This window comes from Anolis sagrei, chromosome 2 (genome assembly GCF_037176765.1).
Source record: "Anolis sagrei isolate rAnoSag1 chromosome 2, rAnoSag1.mat, whole genome shotgun sequence".
In the NCBI taxonomy this organism is placed as follows: Eukaryota; Metazoa; Chordata; class Lepidosauria; order Squamata; family Dactyloidae; genus Anolis; species Anolis sagrei.
This window is the reverse complement of record NC_090022.1, coordinates 122,054,696-122,074,145: the sequence shown is the minus strand read 5'-3', so window position 1 is coordinate 122,074,145 and position 19,450 is coordinate 122,054,696. Positions and strand designations below refer to the sequence as shown.

At 41.0% G+C, this 19,450-nt stretch overlaps 1 protein-coding gene across 3 annotated transcripts in view; it reads left to right on the top strand.

Moving 5' to 3' along the window:
• The window catches only part of GAS7 (growth arrest specific 7), a 184,890-nt gene that overhangs the window by 113,651 nt on the left and 51,789 nt on the right, over window positions 1-19,450 (top strand). For all 3 annotated transcript variants that reach the window (XM_060764545.2, XM_060764546.2, XM_060764548.2), the window contains exon 3: window positions 18,877-18,954. In XM_060764545.2, the coding sequence (XP_060620528.2) occupies window positions 18,877-18,954 (78 nt within the window). The remainder of the gene's footprint in view (window positions 1-18,876; window positions 18,955-19,450) is intronic.

Here is a 19,450-nt window from a genome sequence, read left to right as displayed (position 1 = left end):
ATGAATCAGAAAGTGTCTGAAGATCATAGGAATATCCATAGGGATACTAAAGCTTTGTCTTTCCAGCTGCTTCTGGCAGTGAATTTTGTATATACTCTAAAACCCAACACTGTCACAACAGGCAATGGTTAGATTGACTTCTCTGAATTTGTTTGAAATCCTGTGTATGACTGTAAAATTCCCTTGACCTACCCTAAGAAATTCCTTTCTAAACATGTTTAGACTTTGGGCTGCCTTGTTTTAAAAGAGAATGTCCCACTAAATCTTTCCCAACATGAAATGCTTAGCAAAATGTGCAGAAAGGTTTTGTTAAAGTTTATGTCTTTTGTGGTTTAGGGCAATAAAATCTTGTTTTTAACTCCTCTCCTGTACCAATATGCACCTGGTTTTAAGTGGGAGGGGGAGGTTTCCTGGCAGAAAGGCACAGAGTTGGACTCTGAATAGTTGACTCTGACTGATGGTAGCCCGGGCCCCATCAATAATTGTTTTCTTAGACAGCCCTTGTAAGGAAGGGTGTCGGAGTAGAAAAAAACCCTGCTATGTCTAAATCTGCAAGAATAATACTGTGCTATATGGGCCAAATGTCTGATTAAGAATAAAGTAGCTTCTTAGATTTTTAATGTTGCTGATCCCAGCATTATCCCAGTTATGAACTAAAAGCAATGCAGAAAAATGTCCCAATCTTTGGGGATAGAGAGAAGACCTTGAAAGAAAGGTACACTGTGCACCCTAGAACTGTGCAAAATTTTGTATGGGCTTTGTAAGTTGTAATAATTTTGGCAAAATTCGTATTTACAACTTGACTTACGAACCTGAATTTGAGACTCCAAATCCAGGCAGAAATAAACAAGCACCCTCCCTCAATTACAAAAAAAGTTAGTAAGTATCATTAGTATTCTAACCATTTGTTCTTCATGGCGAGTAGTCTGCTTTATTCTAGCCAAAGGGGACCCATCCAATCAAAAACATCTGGACTAGAAACTGAGAATACGAAGGGTCAGGGGGGCATAAAGCCTCCCCTGCAAATCTCACTTCCTCTTTCTCAGCCAATCACACAGCTCAATTCTCCTACTCTCTTGTGGCACTTTTTTGGACTTCAAGTCCCATAAATCCCTGTTGTAGTTTTAAAAATATTATTGGTAAAAAAAATTCCAAAAATCAGTGGATGAGTGAAACGTATTGAAACTTGTTAATGTGTCCTACAAGTGTAGCAAGTTTCATCCTGAGAGCCATAAAAATGACAGAGAAACATGCTTTCAATGTTTTCACATTGCCACCAATGGAACAAAACTAATGAAACAAAACTTCCAAACTTAGGATATGAAACAAAATGCCCCTCCCCCCAACTTCAAAATATTTTTAAAATGAAACTGGGGCCATCCAAATTTCAAAATGAAATTCAAAAAGGAAATAAATCTGTTCCACACACCTTTAGTGCATACTCCAAGGGGTTCTGTTGGTACGTCACATACTATGACATTGGACAGAAGCAAATGCCTCTCTCTTTTTAATGGGCCTAATGGGCCATGATGCCATTTAACCAAGGAAGCCCTGATGGAAATTGTCTGGATGTCACTGTGATTCCTTCCTCCTATTTGTTCTGCTGCGGGCCCAATGATGCTTTGTCTTTTAACATCTCAGTCATTGAACTGCAGTGCCAGTGCCAATTGCAACCTTGGTGAGAGAAAGAGTTGAGTTCATTCGATACTGAGATAATTGTCCTGCCACAATCTTTACATCTTAACTAAGAGCAGAAAGTCTGAAGAGGGGAGATGGCAGGAGAGAATGGTTGTCTTGTGACCATCTTTTCAGTACAAGGCGTGCCCAGTGCAGCTTTAAGTGGAGCTGGCAGGCTGCCCTTTTCCAGAAAGGCTTTTTTGGCTGCCTGCTCTAACAATGAGCCTAGTTCTTCCCCCTGCTCAAGTTTTCTCAACTATGAAGGGTGTGGGTTTGAGTACAATTTGTTTCTGTTGATCCTGTCAGTAATGTGTTGCTTCTTTGAGTTTCTGGACCTCCCCCGAAAAAATGAAAGAAAAGATCTTTTATACTGTTCCCCCTTTGTTCTAGCAAGAATATGCTACTTCAGAGTGTGGTGGAATCTTTTTCTCTGGGGGGCTTTAAATAGAGGCTGAATGGCCATCTGCTAGGAGTGCTTGATTGTGTGTTCCCACATGGCAAAATGGGGTTGGGCGATATGGGTCTTAAGGTCTGCTCCAACTCTAGGATTCTAAGTAGCTGTGTTACTATGGATTCTGTTTGCCATGGGCCACAGGACTAAATTTTTGCTCAAATTTAAAGGTTTGGTTCTTCTACCAGCTCCATTTTCTCAATTGATTTATTTTTATTAAACAATATTTCTGATGATCTGTTATGGCTGTTGCTTTGCTTATTTCTCTCTATTCCAGTTATTGAAGTGGCAGTCTTGGAAAACTCTTATCACCATGATAAACCTTTGGTCATTTGTATATGATTTCACATTACTTAGGATGTTGGCAGAGTCATTGTAGTGTAGTGGTTTGTTCTAGGCCACTGGAAGACCAGGATTTGAACCCCTACCCTGTTGTGGAAATCCATTGGATGAGCATGGTTAGGTCATACTCTCTCAACCTCAGAGGAAGGCAGTGGCAACTCAGCTCTGTACAAATTCTGCCAGGAAAATCCTTATGATAGGTTTGCCTTATTGTTGCTGGGGAGGAAATAATGAAGAGATTGTTAAACAATGGAGGCTGGCATTTGAATACATGGAAAGGAAGATAAACTTTAAAACATCCACAAGGGGAATTTACTCAAGTAGATATAAGGGTAAGATTTTTTGTGAGATACGAGATTCACAGTGACTAGTGTTGGAAGTCATGGGAAGGGGGTTCACGGGTTGGGCGCAGGAAGGGAAAGATTGGATAGAATATTGCATGTATTCGTTTGAGGAAACAACATACTTGTATTAGATGTATGTGTTTATAGATGTTTCTCCTTCTTATATTTTGTATCCCAAATAAAATTCATTCTTTTTTTTTAAAGATTATCACTCTCTGAACCTCTGTCTGCCAGGTAATTGTAATTGATGTGTGGAAATAGCATGTTATTTGTTATCCAGACCGCTCCTTCAGTTTTATGAGGCAGCTGAGGTGATAACAGCTCCAAAAAACTTATAACAAATCCCAATGCTCATGTGAGGCTCCTCTGTGGAAAGGATGACAGCAGAGGGAGCATACCTGACAAAAGCCACTGCATATCTGCCGATTTGGGCAGTGCTGCTGATTCAATTGGAGTAAGGTTTGTTACATTAGGGCCCACATCAGGGGGATAGGATTTGTTGGCTTTGGCTTGCTATGAGAAATGTCTTTGCGTGCTGTGAATGAAATTGCTCACATTGTACTCTTGGTCTGAAACTGCAGAAGAGTTCGATTTTGATTTGTTTGTTCCTTTTTAGATAGATAGACAGATAGATAGACAGACAGACAGACAGACAGATTAGTATTATGGTAGCTTATTTACAAAAATCATTGAAGGAAATGCCATCCATAAATAACATCCTTTGTTTATATTGGCATATTGGATTCTTACAAGAGGATCTATTAATTCAGTTGTGGAAATTTCAAAGGCTTTTCCAAGGCAGGAGAAATGCAATGCTGATTGGCTTATACTGTATGGCCTTGTGAGCTAGACTGATATTTTGAAGGTCTGTGGAACCAGTTTGCTGGTTCTTTTCTGTCTCATTCTGTCTTTTTCTAGGGAGGAAATGTCTCAACTTGGTTGTAAGACCAATAATACATTTATTATTTCTTAGCCATATTTATATCCCACCCTTCTCAACTCCGAAGGGGACACAGAATAGTGCAAAACTTTGTCTCATTTCCTCCTCAGCTTAGCCATTAAGCTAGAACTCAAATTTCAATAATAATAATAATAATAATAATAATAATTTCTTACCTGCCTCTCCTGATAGTTCGAAGGCAGGGTACAACATGGTTAAAATAGCGAGATAAAAGTGAGCATTATAAAAATATACATAGTAAACATACACAAGCAAAAGGCAGATTAAAATTTATTGATAAAATGCAGGTTAAAAGTCACAAGTTAAAATGGACTGGGTTAGCCTGCCGGAAGAGATAGATCTGAACTTGTGTCTTATCTCTCTCTCATGGTATTTTATTTGTCATTGTAATCAGTAACTTTTTTTTACTAAAAATCATGAGTTACATGTGAAAGGTAGACTCCCTTACCACTTTGACATTTCTGGCTACTGTTGCCTCGTGAGGGGCAACTTTTATCAATCCAAAAACAAAGATATGTCCAAGTGGTGATTGAAATAATACCTAAGATTTTGAATTAGAGTTGCATTTGCATGTGCCTTCAACTCCCAGTTCAACTTATAATGACCACATGAATTTTCTTGGGCAAGGAATACTTAGAGGTGGCTTTGTCCATTCCTTCCTCTGAAATACAGCCTATAGCTTCTGGTGTTTGTTGATGGTCTCACATCCTAGGGCTATCTAGGCTTACACTGTTTAGCTTTCAAAATCAGATGGAACACACAGATTTTGGCATCCTCAATTTAATGGGATCCTGAAATATATTGTGAAGACCCAGCTCCATAATGATGATACTTTCAAGCTTTTTAAAACATTAACTCTATTCAATTCAAAAAAATAACCATAACAAACAGAACAAAACAAAAGCAAAACCTCACATAATAATAAAACACGTGACACAAATAAAATTACTTACAAAGTATATAACTCTATGTATCATTATGTCCTCTAACTTAATTGAAAATAACTGAAATAAACATATCTTATCTCTAGATTATTTGTATATTCTACAATCACTCTACCAACTAAGAAAAAATAAATCCATAGTTATGTAGTATCAGTTTACTAAGCAAAATATAATAACTATACATCTGTTCAAGTGACTTATAATCAAGTGACTCAACTTTCACTCCTCAAACACTATTATCTAGCTTGTTGACCAGATTCTGGTGTATAGTCAGCCCACCAGTGAATGAGCTCTGCAGGATGTGAATAGGTGGAGTGAGCACATCTTCATTCTTTTGGATCATTGGTTGGATTCTGATACTGTGTATTCTGCTCCTGCTTTTCTCTTGCTGGAGTGAGACAAGAGTGTGTTCTGTTTTGCAATATTTTTTCAATCACTGAAGGAGTGTGATGCCATTTTTCAAAGGAAAAGTGGGACATTTTAGAAGATCTGAGCCATTGTGGCTGGTAGGGGTGCATCCAACATCTACATGAAACTAGTGTCACTATGCTCAAAACTGGAAGAAAAAAAGTTGCATTAGTGCCCCCAGGATCCCCAAGCCAACTTGGTTATTGGCCAAGCAGGCTGGGGGTTTTGGGAATTGTAGGCCCCAAAGTAACTTTCCTGTACTCTTGACTATACTGATGTCATGAGATTGTTTTCTCTCCTTTCCTTCCAGCCTTGAGAGAAGAGGAAATCCAAAACAGTTATCTTAGTCATGAACTGCAGGTGGTTGAACAAACACAAATTTAATCTAGACAAGAGCAAAACACTATTTGAGAACATTGATTTTTTTAGTGGGTGGGGGGTGCTCAGTGTGATCAATTAGATACAGTTGTGTTTCCCTGTCAAGCCAGCTTTTCAGTTTCAGTGTCCTTGTGGGACAGATCCTGTGTGCCCATATGGTAGTACTAACTAAGAATGATTTTATGGGTTCAGGCTGGTTTTGTAAACTGTGATCTTTCCTGGATAAGAATGACCTAACAGTAGATTTTAGGAACACGTAGACTAGATTACTGGAATGTTCTTTAGAGTTGCCTTTGTAGCTTTCCAAGAAACAATGTCTGCTTCATAATATGGCAGCCAAATTGTTGGCTTAAATGAACCACAGAGAACATAATGGTGCCAATTTCAAAATGATCTCATTTATTCTCAGTTCATTTTCAACTCCAATCCTGTGTGCAGGCTTCCTTTCTTGGAAGTCTTAAGTTTTCAGTCCTGTGATTCTTTTAAGAATCCACTATCTTTGAAAAACATCCTTTGAACTTCTGCTCCAATTCTTCCAGCAATTATTGTCACATCAGAGCAGTGGTTCCCAACCTTTGGTCCTTTGGGTGTTTGGGACTTCCCAGAGGCCCCACTAGTTTGGCCAAATGTCAGGAATCTGGGAACTGAACCCTCAAACACCCAGAGGACCAAAGATTGAAAAACCCGGGGATTGAATCTTGAGTGGCTGCTGAATTATGGATCTCCTTCCTTGTAGAGGTCTGCTATGCTCTGCTTTTTTCTGCAGATTTTTGAGTTCTTTCTTTCTTTCAACAGAACTTTTGAGACTCCCTAGGTTTGACATTTTTTGTGGTTTTGATGTTTCCAATGGCTATTTCCTACTGCTGCGTCTAATTAGTTATCTGTTTCCTGTTGTGTTCTGCTGCTTACTTGGTGTGGTTTTGATTATTTACTTTTATATTATGGATTGGGAATGTTGTTAACAGCCTTGTAGACCATTAAAAACATTCCAACATATGGAACATAAATGTTTGAATAAATAAATGTTAGTCATACCAAAAGTCCAAAAACAGATTAGAATTGCTTCAGTAATATAATTTTCTGAGCATAATTTCAATATACTATATGCATTAAACAGGCCATCTAACCTTTGCTCAGGGGTTAAACTGTCATATACATTTTATGTGCATTGAATAAGATTTGTTGTATAATTATTCACAAGTCAAGGTAATTATATATGGGTGTATATAGTTATTCAGAGCTGAGGATACATGTATATATCTATAAACAGGCATATATCTATATACTGGTAGTTATAAATATTGCAGTGATATACACTAAATGATCATCTATACTGATCACTTACCTGTATTAGGCCTGCAGTGACTAAAACACCACATGAGGCTAATCCAGTTTAGCTTGAGGCAAGACCATCTTAATCCTCACTCAGGATTCAGGCTTTCCCCTGACATAGGGCCTGTGAAGACAGCCGGACCATTTTCTAACCAGAACTGGCCACAATTGTTTTCACTGCCATCCTATCCATGCACAAGCAGCCCAAGGACAACAGAGGATGATAGTCCTCTGTTGTCCACCATGTTACAGCTGTCCCCAGCAATGACACCCCACCTACCTTCTCCTTGGACACTGTCTGATATCAGCCAGAGCAGCTGTATTCTGGGTGAGATTGGAGAGAGGAGAGGGGGCTTTCTTATCTCCCAGCCCTTAGCATGGAAGCAGTCCGGCTCATGTCAGCCACAGTGCCAAAGAGCATGGCTGGGAACAGCCATGACATGGGATGCGGAGACTCCTATGATGGCTGCTCAGAGGTTCCAAACCATGTTTGCCACAGCTTCACAGTAGGGAGTTCTTGCTGGCTCAGAGGCAGCTGAGAGAGTCCCTTTAATGACACCATGTGGGCACAACCTGGCATGTGGGGAACCACATTAGATACCCATAGTCTACCAAAACTTTTGCTACCAGCTTCTTTCAGTTTGGGGTTGTCTAAACAAACTAAATAAGTTGTGCTCATCTTGTGGAGGCTCTGATCCTCACACAACACATCCCTAACAAGATCCATGTTTTGAGTTTCTTTCGTTTTTTTGCTGTTTCAAAAATCTTGCCTTTACCCTAATGTCTTACAGAACGTTTGGACTTCTAAGTAGGTGGCCATCCCTCCAGGTGGTGTCACTTCTCTGCGTCATTGGAAAGTAAAGTTAGTGGTGGGCAGAACTGGCTGGCTGGACAAGAGCATTCACTCACTGTGGATACTCACAGAGCGGTATATTGGCATTAATCCGTCTCCACAAAAGAAAAAAAGATTTTTTGTATGCATGTGGGAAGCAGAGCATTTAAAGCTGCGTGGCTGCAAACTGTGTGAAGGATTGGAAATGTGGATCCCCCACAACAGGGGAAATTGTGCTTACTGTTTATGGTGATCTCAGTGTGTTGGGTATGATGTGAATGGCATTAACAGGGTCATGCTAGGGCCAGGACAAAATGGAAAAATACAATGAGAATCAAATTATTAATTTTTTGGATACTGTAGAGAAGTTCTTAGTCTCAGAGATCCCTGCTACAAGATCCCTATGCATTAATGAATTGTATGCAACATATTAATATATTCCCCTTCCTTTCTTAATACATTCCCCTTCCTTCCTTTCTCTGACCTATTTCTCTGTAAAGCACCATGTATTCTATCAGATATTGAGCATTCAGTGTCTTCATTCATATTTGTACTTCCCCAATAGCTGTATAGTTGGCTCAGATTAAATACTAGACATCAGTATTTTCAAGTAGCTTTCAAAATCCTTTTAACATTTACCCCACATATACAAAAATAGGTTTTTTTTTGTGCTGAAGATTCTTTGATTTTGCTAACTGAGAGTAAAGTGAAACTGAGGGGAGAGGACTAAATATAAATAATAAATAATGGCAATAGTATTCCGGTAATGATGCACTGTGTAAAATAAATAGTTTATGCACTGCCAAAATATGTGCGTACTCATGAATACTGCCAGGCGCAGTCTATAACTCAGCTCCTGGCAGTGATAAAACTGACAGAAGAATTGATTGGCTCAGGTTTAGCTACTAAGTTGCTGAGCCCTTATTGCTTTGCTTGAAAGGATGCCAGGCTGTTCACCCACTTCAACTCCATGGTCTCTATTCCCACCCTCTTTCCATCACATTTCTTCTTTTCTCCCACATTCCCAACCATTAAGGAAGTGAGTGCCTTCAAAAGACCATACCATCCATCTCTGTTACATCCCGGGCTTCCTTTCCTCTATCTACCACTTCCTCCGTCCTCCATCTGAACTTCCTTTCCTTTATCTGTGGCAACAGACACAACTAAACAACCTGGCTTTTACCATAATACAGGGGCTACCAAAATTAGCACGACTGCACTGCAGTCAGACTGTTTGCTTGGCTTCTCTATAAGGAGACAAGGTGGGCCCGCCATAGATTTACTTCCACATTTTCCCTTTTTTTGGTGCTCTATGTTTTGAAGAACATATAGAAGCATCCCTGCAGAAGGGTATACAAAAGGCTCTTGATATCTGCTGGGATTTCTTTCCAGGACACCCCCACCCCATATGGATACTCAAATCCATGAATACTCAAGTTATATATTATGGCATAGTAAAATGGCCTCCCTTATATCAAACGGCAAGATCAAGGTTACCTTTTGGGATTAAAAAAATATTTTCAAGAATGCATGTATACAGAAGGCTTGATTTGCATGTAAGGTAAGTTTCACTGAGATGTTAGATCAGCTATAAGGAGCATTTTAAAAGAAATGCTTTTAACTTTCTTCACAGGTTTGTGCAGCTATATTTGAGGAGACTATCACATTTTATGACTGTATTCTTGAAATAGCAAGCTTGCTCATTAGTTCTGGTATCTTGTTGACAAGCCTTGTGTGCCTTTCAGCCTTCAGTGCTGTGTTGCATAAGCAGGCACCAGTAGTTCTGTTGCAGCCAGGGACATCTCTTATAACTGAGCTCCTTACTTATAGTCCCCATGTTGCTGAGTGTGTTACGGGGGAGAGCAGCACATAGGCAGAGGGAGGGAAGTTTCTGAGGAAGGTGTACTCCCTTGTATTCTTGGGCTTCTTGTTCTTAATGGCTATGCACATGGAAATGTGCATGTGATGTTCCTCACAGTTTCACCCAGTATGTGAGGAGAGAGTAGAAACCACCTCAAGGTCATGTGTGGACAGTTTTGATGACATATTAATCCTGTGCGCATGGGGTGCCCACAACATGAAGGAGGAGTCTTTGGCTAATTGTGAATCACCCTTTTTGCCCTGCTTGTGCAAAGTTGATTCTTGCACAACCAACATGCTTCATAGAGGGAGACCTGCCTAATAAATGTAAATTTCCCCCTTCCTTCAGTACATAAGGGATTGCTTAATTGAATTCCAGTGTCACTTGGGACACTTTCACACTACATGATTATAGGGTTGTGCGTTCCCCCTTAATTCCGATGGTTGCATCCTATTCAATCCTGGGATTTGCAGTTTTGGAATCCTCAGCCAATGAGCTCTAGTGCTTTACCTGACTACCAGCCCCACTATTCCGTGAGATGCTGCCATGGCAATTAAAGTGGAATCATACTACTACAGCTGTGTAGCATGGAAGCTCACCTAGAACTTCTATTGGTGTATCTTTCTGGAATCCAGTATTCTAATCCTTCATCCCTTCTGTGGAATACTTCCTTTCCTATCACATCCTTTGTTTTGCATGCATGCTGGCTTTATACCAATCTGCGTAGCGCCCTCCTGTCAGAGTTCATTAGCACTTAAGTGCCGACTGAAATCACCTAGTGATTTCATAATCATGTTGGGCTGCAAATCAGTTGAAGAGGGCTGTTCATGGAGTGTGTGTATTAGCTTTATATGAAATGTGTTCTCATGCCAAAGGTGCATAAGATTATTCCGCAAAAGCAGATGGATTGGCTTCTCTTGTTCTCAGAACGCCTGTAATTGTGGACTGCCTTGTTATATTAACAGCTGCCAGTGTATGGCAGTGTAACACTGCAGGGTTGGCAGGGAATATTTTCTTACATAACAGCTACTCAGGGATGCCAGTACGTTTCATCAATTCATGTGTAAGAATTAAGGATGGTTCAGCTGAATAGTTTCTTTCTTAAAAGCATGAAAACACAAGACTTAATTTTAGGAAGAATGTGTGAGAGAGATCTGGTTTGCTGCAGTAATTTTACAGCAAGCTGGGCAAAGGAAAAGATTCCCGTTTCACTTTATATTTCCAAAAATCATTATAAATCAATAGTTTATATTATAGTTGGATTTTAAAAAGTCCAAATGCCTTGATTAATAAAACTATGACTTTGAATCACCATGGCATTTTTATATTAACTGTGTACTATACAGTTTAAGGATGTATAACTATTTAACACTGAGGGTTGGTGGTTCAAATCCGCGAGACAGGGTGATCTCCCATCTGTCAGCTCCAGCTTCCCATTTAGGGACATGAGAGAAGCCTCCCACGGGATGGTAACACACCCAGGCATCCCCTGGGCAACATCTCTGTAGACGGCCAATTCTCTGACACCAAAGCGACTTGCAGTTTCTCAAGTCGCTTCTGACACGATTAAAAAACACTGAGGGTTAAAAAAGAAATTTCCAGTGTAAAATTGCCACAATTCAGTTCAATATTAATGATATGCAGTTGGCATTATTTTCACAAACATTGGAAACACAACACCATTCCACAGCTACCAGACATATTGTGCTGCTTCTGTGGTCTCATTTGTTCAGTTCCCAAGTACAAGTTTAGAAGCCCCAAGCTTAATATGATCCCCTATATCTCTATGGGGAATATATTCCAAGATCAAAAATAATGGCCAGAGACTATTTACCTAGCTTTAAAGTAGATGATGAAGACACTAAAAAGATTTTCCATACCATGGCTCAATCATTTATTAGAATGGAAACTTCACTCATGAAATGAGAAGAAGAGCAAGACTTGGAAGGCTAGCTGTGAGAGAATTGCAAGATCTTGCAGTGTAAAGATGTATCATTGAGTTATAATTATCCATACCATCATATTTCTCATTTCTATGTATAGTTGTGAGAACTGGATAGTAAAGAAAGGGACCAGAAGAAAACCAACTTATTGAAAATGTGGTGCTAGAAAAGATAAATTCTGTGGATTGCTAAAGAGGCCAATAACTAGGTCCTTAAGCAACTGTACTCTCCCTAGAAGCCAGGATGACAAAACTGAGACTGTGGTGTTTTGGCTATTTCACAAGAAGACGTGACTCACTAGAAAAGACAATGCTACTTGGTAAAATAGGAGGCAGTAGGGAAGCAGGAGACTGCCTTCCAGATGGATGCATCAAATCAAGGAAGCCCCGTGCCCTGAATTTACTAAACCTGAGCTGTTGATGATAAATGGATTTGGAGTTCTCTCCTTCATGGGATATCCATAAGTCAAAGTCAACTTAAAAGCAGCAGTGTAAATATAGCAAGTAAGTAAATAAACCTGGCTAGCTCTTGGTAGTCTAGATCTCTGAGCTAACACTTTTCAGAGAAACCATGTGGAGTCATCATCATTTTTCCTGCATCTGCTTATTTATTATTTATTATTTATTTATTTCATTCACTTATACCCCGCCCTTCTCACCCCGAGGGGGACTCAGGGCGGCTTACAGGGAGGGCACAATTAGATGCCCAAAACACAACAAGTAATCCAAACACTATCACAATTCAACAATCAGATTAAAACATCAATACCTCATAAAAACATATACCTAAAACCATCTCATGTCAGAGTCCATATATCAGAGCCGTACATCCGTTCTATTCCAATTATCTTTGTCTATCACCCGGTCCTTGAGTTAATTGTCAGAGTGACCAAAAGCTTGGTCCCACATCCAGGTCTTTAGTTTTTTCCTAAATGCTAGGAGGGAAGAAGCCAATCTAATCTCCCCGGGGAGTGAATTCCACAGGCGGGGGGCCGCCACTGAGAAGGCCCTGCTCCTCGTCCCCGTCAGCCTCACTTGTGAGACCGGCGGGGTCGAGAGCAGGGCCTCCCCAGAAGATCTTAAACTTCGAGGTGGGATGTAGAGGGAGATCCGTTCGGACAAATACACTGGGCCAGAACCGTATAGGGTTTTATAGGTCAAGACCAGCACTTTAAATTCCGCTCGGAATTGGATCGGCAGCCAGTGGAGCTGACGCAGCAGGGGGGTGGTGTGCTCCCTGTACGTCGCTCCGGTGAGCAATCTGGCTGCTTCTCGCTGGACTAGTTGTAGTTTCCGAGCAGTCTTCAATGGCAACCCCACGTAGAGTGCGTTGCAGTAATCCAGCCGGGATGTGACAAGAGCGTGGACCACCGTGGCCAGATCCGACTTCCCAAGGTACGGGCGCAGCTGGCGCACAAGTTTTAATTGTGCAAAAGCTCTCCCGGCCACCGCCGAGACCTGAGGTTCCAGGCTCAGCGGTGAGTCCAGGATCACTCCCAAGCTGCAAACCTGCGTCTTCAGGGGGAGTGTAACCCCGTCTAACACAGGCTGTAACCCTATACCCTGTTCGGCCTTCCGACTGACCAGTAGGACCTCTGTCTTGTCTGGATTCAGTTTCAATTTGTTAGCTCTCATCCAGTCCGATACAGCGGCTAAACACCGGTTCAAGGTCTGGACAGCCTCCTTGGTGACAGGTGTGAAGGAGTGACAGATTTGGACGTCATCTGCATAGAGATAGCATCTTAGTCCGAAACTCCGAATGATCTCTCCCAGCGGCTTCATGTAGATGTTAAATAACATCGGGGACAAGATTGAACCCTGTGGGACTCCACACAACAACGGTTGTGGGGCCGAACAGGTGTCACCCAGTAACACCTTCTGGGTCCGTCCCTCAAGGAAGGATCGGAGCCACCGCAAAGCAGTGCCTCCGAGCCCCATGTCCATGAGGCGGCCCAGAAGGATACCGTGATCGACGGTATCGAAGGCCGCCGAGAGGTCCAGCAGAACCAACAGGGACACACTCCCCCTGTCTAGTTCCCTGCGCAGATCATCTACCAAGGCGACCAAGGCTGTCTCAGTTCCATGTCCCGGCCTAAAGCCAGACTGTGCCGGATCAAGATAATCAGTGTCTACCAGAAACCCCTGGAGTTGTGTCGCCACCACACGTTCCATGACTTTGCCCAAATAGGGGAGATTGGAAACTGGCCGATAGTTGTCGAATTGGGTGGGATCCAGTGATGGTTTCTTCAACAGCGGTTTTATAATAGCTTGCTTTAAGCTCGCTGGAAACTCTCCTGTCTGTAGGGAGGTATTAACCATCACCTTCACCCACCCTGCCAAACCCCCTCTGGCTTCCTTAATCAGCCAGGAAGGGCAGGGGTCTAGGATGCATGTGGTGGGTCGCACCTCTCCAAGGATCCTGTCCACATCCTCAAGCTGAACCAATTGAAACGAATCCAACAAAACTGGACAAGCAGATGCTTGAATTAGATTTGTTCAGTACTTCTTTCTCCTTTTCTATTATGAAACACATACGTGAAATGTGAATGCATGCACTTGCTAATCAAACACTGGTGTTCTCTCAGCTCTGCTGCCATCCCTTATGACTCACAATTATTGCTATCTTAAAATTGGGCAGACATTCCAAACAAGCCTAAAATAAAAGTCTTAAGATAGCAGAATAGGAAATGGAATTTTAAGTAAATTACAACATTAATAATATTACATATGTTAATTGCCTGCCTTGGGGTTGTTTTGTTTTTGTCTTTAATCCTTCAGGAACATATAATTTGCACTTGAATGCTTGGACCAAGAGTATTTCTGCACCCCTGAGGGCAATGATTTCTTAAACTGTGAATATTCAACTCAGGGTGATGTAAGAAACAGGAGGAAAGCACATCATCATATATACACAAACATGATAGGTGGCTTGCATATGCTTAAAACCACTACCAGTATGGTTGAAAAGGGTAGTGCTGCAGACAAACCATACCTTTGTGGTGGTTTAATAAGGAAAATGGCTGCAATTATTAGGGAGTGGGAGCCATGGGATTTTAGAAGGCAACATATTTGGAGTCAGTTTATTCAATTGTCCTTTGTCTTGCGTGTGTTTCTGGCAATATAGATTGAGGATTGGACACTTGAATTGTGGAATTCAAGTGGAAAGTAAAGTAAAAGGAAGTACATGGTTGGCAGATTGATTGATTGACTTGTTGGTTACATTTTTATATTGCCCTTCTCCCAAAATTTGGCTAACAATTATTTTAAAAAGATGCAACTAAAACATTATTACAAAAGTGAAAAAGGAATTCAATACTACTAAAGATAATTTAAAATGCTTAAAACATAATAAAAAGGTATTTTCAAACAATGTACCACTTACAACCATATTTAAAATGCAGAGTGCTGCCTTAATAAAAATATTTTGACATGCCGGTAGAAAGAAAGTAGGGAGGAGTCCAAGTGGTCTTTCACCAAATCCTCTTGCAAAAATGGTGGGACTTGGAGAAAACCCTCTCTTGTAAACCATAACAGTTACAGATGCCATCTTTCAGATAGTCTTGCCCCAAGCTCTCTAGGGATTTAAAGGTTAAACCTAGCATCCAGAAACGATACACTAGCCAATGCAGCTATTTTGAAAGGGGAGTCATATGAACCCTATGCCCAGGCCAAGTCTACAGGCTGAAGTTTTGGGATAATTTCCAAAGGCAGCCCCAAGTATAGTGATTTGCAGTAATCCAAACAGGATGTTATCAAGACATGTGTCACTGTAGCCAGATGTTATACATGTAGCCAATTTGAGAAATAACGCTAAGCAGTGTGATTACGAATCACAATGAATCACTGATGATAGGCCACCCACCACAAAATTATGTAATTTGGGAAGGAAAAACCCGTCCTACCCTTGAGGTTATGTGAATAATCTCTTAGAGCAGAGTTGGAATCAAATGGCCCTCCAGATGTTCTTGGACTGAAATGCCCAGAATTCTTTACCAGTGGCTATGCAAGCTATGTCTGCTGAGACTGCGTGATTTCCACCCTTTGTTGTTTATTCATTCAGTCACTTCCAACTCTTCATGACCTCATGGACCAGCCTACGCCAGAGCTCCCTGTCAGCTATTGCCACCCCCAGCTCCTTCAAGGTTAAGCTAGTCACTTTCAGGATACCATCCATCCGTCTTGTCCTTGGTCGACCCCTATCCTTTTCATTTTCCCCAACATCATTAGGTTCTCCAAGCTTTCCTGTCTTTTCATTATGTGGCCATAGTACTTCACCATTGCCTCTAATATCCTTCCCTCCAATTCCCTCCCTATCTTAGGCCATTTTCAGGTGGGCCTCCCCTCAACAGCTGTTCTTCCTTAATGTACTATCTTATCCTAATACAGCTGAGTTGGAAACCTTGCTCATATGTGTTATGCTCCATATCACAGAAACCATAACTTACTGGAAACAGCAGCAGCAGCAACAACAACAACAACAACAACAACAACAACAACTACTACTACTACTACTACTATTATTATTATTATTATTATTATTATTATTATGGCTCGAGGCTGGTCACAACACAGTCAAAAACACACAAATACTGTAAAAATTCTTCAAACACACATATTAAAATGTGGTTCCATAAAAGATGGATAAATGAGACCAGATCTTTTGAATTATAATTTTCTATGCTTGATCTGTGGCATCTCTACCCAGAGGGATTTGGGGAAAATTGTGCTGGGGAGAATTTTCCCCTAAATCATAGAGAGTCATAGTGGTTATCCAGTGATTCCTAAAAATTTAAGTCTGGGCTTTGAAATAACTTTCTTTAAATAGAAACAGGAGTCTTACTGAAGGATATCCCTATGAGTCATAGCATATCCTTATTAATGGATACAGTACTGTTATTAAGGGGTTGTTTTTTTTTTTAAAAAAAGGTATGGGAGAGCATGGGCATTGTAAGGAAATAGATGCTTTGAGCAATATCCTAATGGGACCATCATATTTGTGCCGCAGTAAGTATTCCAAACAGCATTCATAATACCAATTGATAGGTTGCATTTGAACCGTTGCAGACTATTGTATGGAGTAAGTGATATTCCTGCAATAGAAAGAGAACTGAAGAACCTAAATTATTTATAAATAACTGAGTAATACCATATATGCAGTCTTGCTGAAAGTTATAAGACATTCTGAATTTAGAACATACTACTGTGCCAATGGTGAACAAATGATCAGTTTAAAATATCTTGAGAGGGATGAATCCTCTGCAGGAAACAGGGTTAATAGAGAGTGCTCTAGTGCAAGCATGCTTCAGTTTACTAAGCTGCTGACATAGAAGCTCCTTTTTACCAAGTCTTTTTGTGCCCACATTGCTCCGACATTCCTCTGCATCCTCTGACTAGCTGTATCAAAATGGAGAGGACAATTAAGGAGGGCCAAGGAAAGATGATGAAAGAAGTGCTGGAGAAAGTATAGACTGTTGAAAGAAAGGGGGGAAAGCCATCCGTATTTTGGAAGAAGCCTTCAATTAGAAGGTTCAGATGGTTTTGTTTACTCATGGAAGGCTTCTCCCAAAATATTTTGAATAACATAATTATTGAAATATATTGAACTTTTTTTTGTCGTGTGGGAAATTCTTTCCATACTGTTTCTGCTTTTAGTACCATTTTTTCTGTTAAAGAATTCATGCTCAGGAATGTATCTTTTGTTAACTGAGGTATATGTGTGCACATCTCTTTAGGTTTCTTTTGAATTTATGGTGACCTCGTGAATTTCATAGGGTTTTCTTAAGCAAAGAATGCTCCGAGGTGGTTTTGTCAGTTTCTTCCTCTGAAATAGAGTGAATAGCACCTGGCATACATTAATGGTCTCCCATCCAATTACTAGTGAGAGCTGACCTTTCTCTCCTTCCAAGGTCAGACTGGATCACATATAAAGAAGGATGGTCAGAGAGGAGGACATTGAACTTCTGTGGTTGTGGGTCATGCCCCAGGTGCATTCTTTTTCATTTCAGATGTTACTTCCAGCAGTACTTTCACCCACCAAGCCCTCACCCCCCCCCCCCAAATCATCATGGTACATGTGTCCTAATATTTTGAAAATCTAACCTTTTCTTTCAGTAGATTTTAAGGCATACTTATAAGATTTTCCATTGCTGTATCTCTTTCCCTGTGCAGTGTTTCTTGCTGCATTCCCTTGCAAAGCTTTTGAAAAATTAGCTCAGTTGGCCATTTACAGTGCTGCTTTTTTCAGTGGGACGTGCTTGACCTGTGCACAGCAGCCAGCACGCAGCTTTTCGGAACAAGTACTGTAGGTGCTTCGAATGATTTCCTACCTGCAGTCATAAAAACAAAACAGCACTGCATCGCTCGCAGGCGGCAGCCGAGCTTTCCTTGTGTCTGTGCTTCTGAAATGAGCTGCAGAGCCTTGAGGCTAATTCAAACTTAGAGCACCATCTACTGCCAGAGATACAGGCTGCGTGATTATCATTTGAAATTAGCCAGATTTTTTGTTTTAGGCCAGATATTGCCCATGTGCCATGAAGCACGTTTTCTGGAATTGCTGTGAAATCTGATGGAGAATCTTGATGTTCCTTTGAATGCCAAAACAGCTAAATAAATTAGGTGACTTTTTTTCTCAGAATCCACCCAGAAAATGTTCTTGTTTAACAGAGACATTATCAGAGGAGTAGAAAAGAGAGCTGGGCTCCAAACATGTTTTCTGTCTAGAGCAGTGGTTCTCAACTTGTGGGTCCCCAGATATTTTGGCCTTCAACTCACAGAAATCCTCACAGTTGGTAAACTGGCTAGTATTTCTGGGAGTTGTAGGCCAAAACACCTGGGGACCCACAGGTTGAGAACCACTGGTCTAGAGTTATGTGACTTCTTCAAGTTGGCAGGACTGTACAAATATTGAATGCCTTTGAGAGCCTTCTGTGTCAGACGCCCTTGGAGAATTCTGATTGACTCAAAGGGGGTCTTTATTGTGAGTGGGATTTAAAAGAAGAAAGAACTGAAGGGGTTTTTTTTAATACAGGAGATCAGGTGTGCTCTTTAGACTTTCCTAACTCCCACAGTCTAGACATGCTGAGTGCTTTGGTTTGATGCACCTGTCAGGAACTGCAGTGGGGTGGTTGGTAGAGCAGTTTCTGCCTGGAAGTGTGAAAATGGCCTGGGGGGAAACTTTCCATCTGGGCCCACTCTTAAACGATCCTTTGAGATGATTGGTATCTGTTGTCCTACACTATATAAAGCAACATGGACCAGCAGGCAAGTTTTAAAGTCTAATAAAGGTGGGAATTCCACAGTCTATAGTGTGATTGCTTGTGGAGGAGGACAGGATTTCTTTTTATCTTTTGATGATTCTCAATGCAGTCCCATCTATTTACTTTTATTTAATTCTCTTTTGGACAGAGACTACTTGGGAGCGGCCGAGTAGTGTGCCTGGGACCCCAAAGAGCCCTGTGACCCAGAAGAATTCCTTGCCTACAGGTAGGTCACAAATCAGCCAAAAGTCACATGTGTTGGTTTTCCTGAGAGAAATTGCATACAGAGTTTCAACATTTTGGGTGACGTGGGATGCACCTGTCAATTGGGAGAATACTCGGACGTCTCCATTGCCCAATCAAGGAAGGAAAGTTGCACTTTCAAGTTGAGGAATGGCATTTCCTCAGTAGAATAAGAGCCCTTGAAGATTACATGCTCACATTTTTCATCCTCTGAGCAGCCTTTTCCTGCCAAGTAGATACTTTCAGCCATTGCACTAGATTCTTAGGTTTTTGCCAGTGAAAGGGGCTATATGATAAATAATACCAGCTGTGAAATGTGTCCCTGTCTGACAATATGCTGTCCCTGTCTGACAATATGAGTTAAAAGCAATCAGTATTGAGCAACTACCTTCCTGAAATAACAAGTGGATTTAGATTCAGTGGAAACCCCTTCTGCTGATCTGTCATGAGAAGCCAGACTTGGCCATGGTGGTCAATAC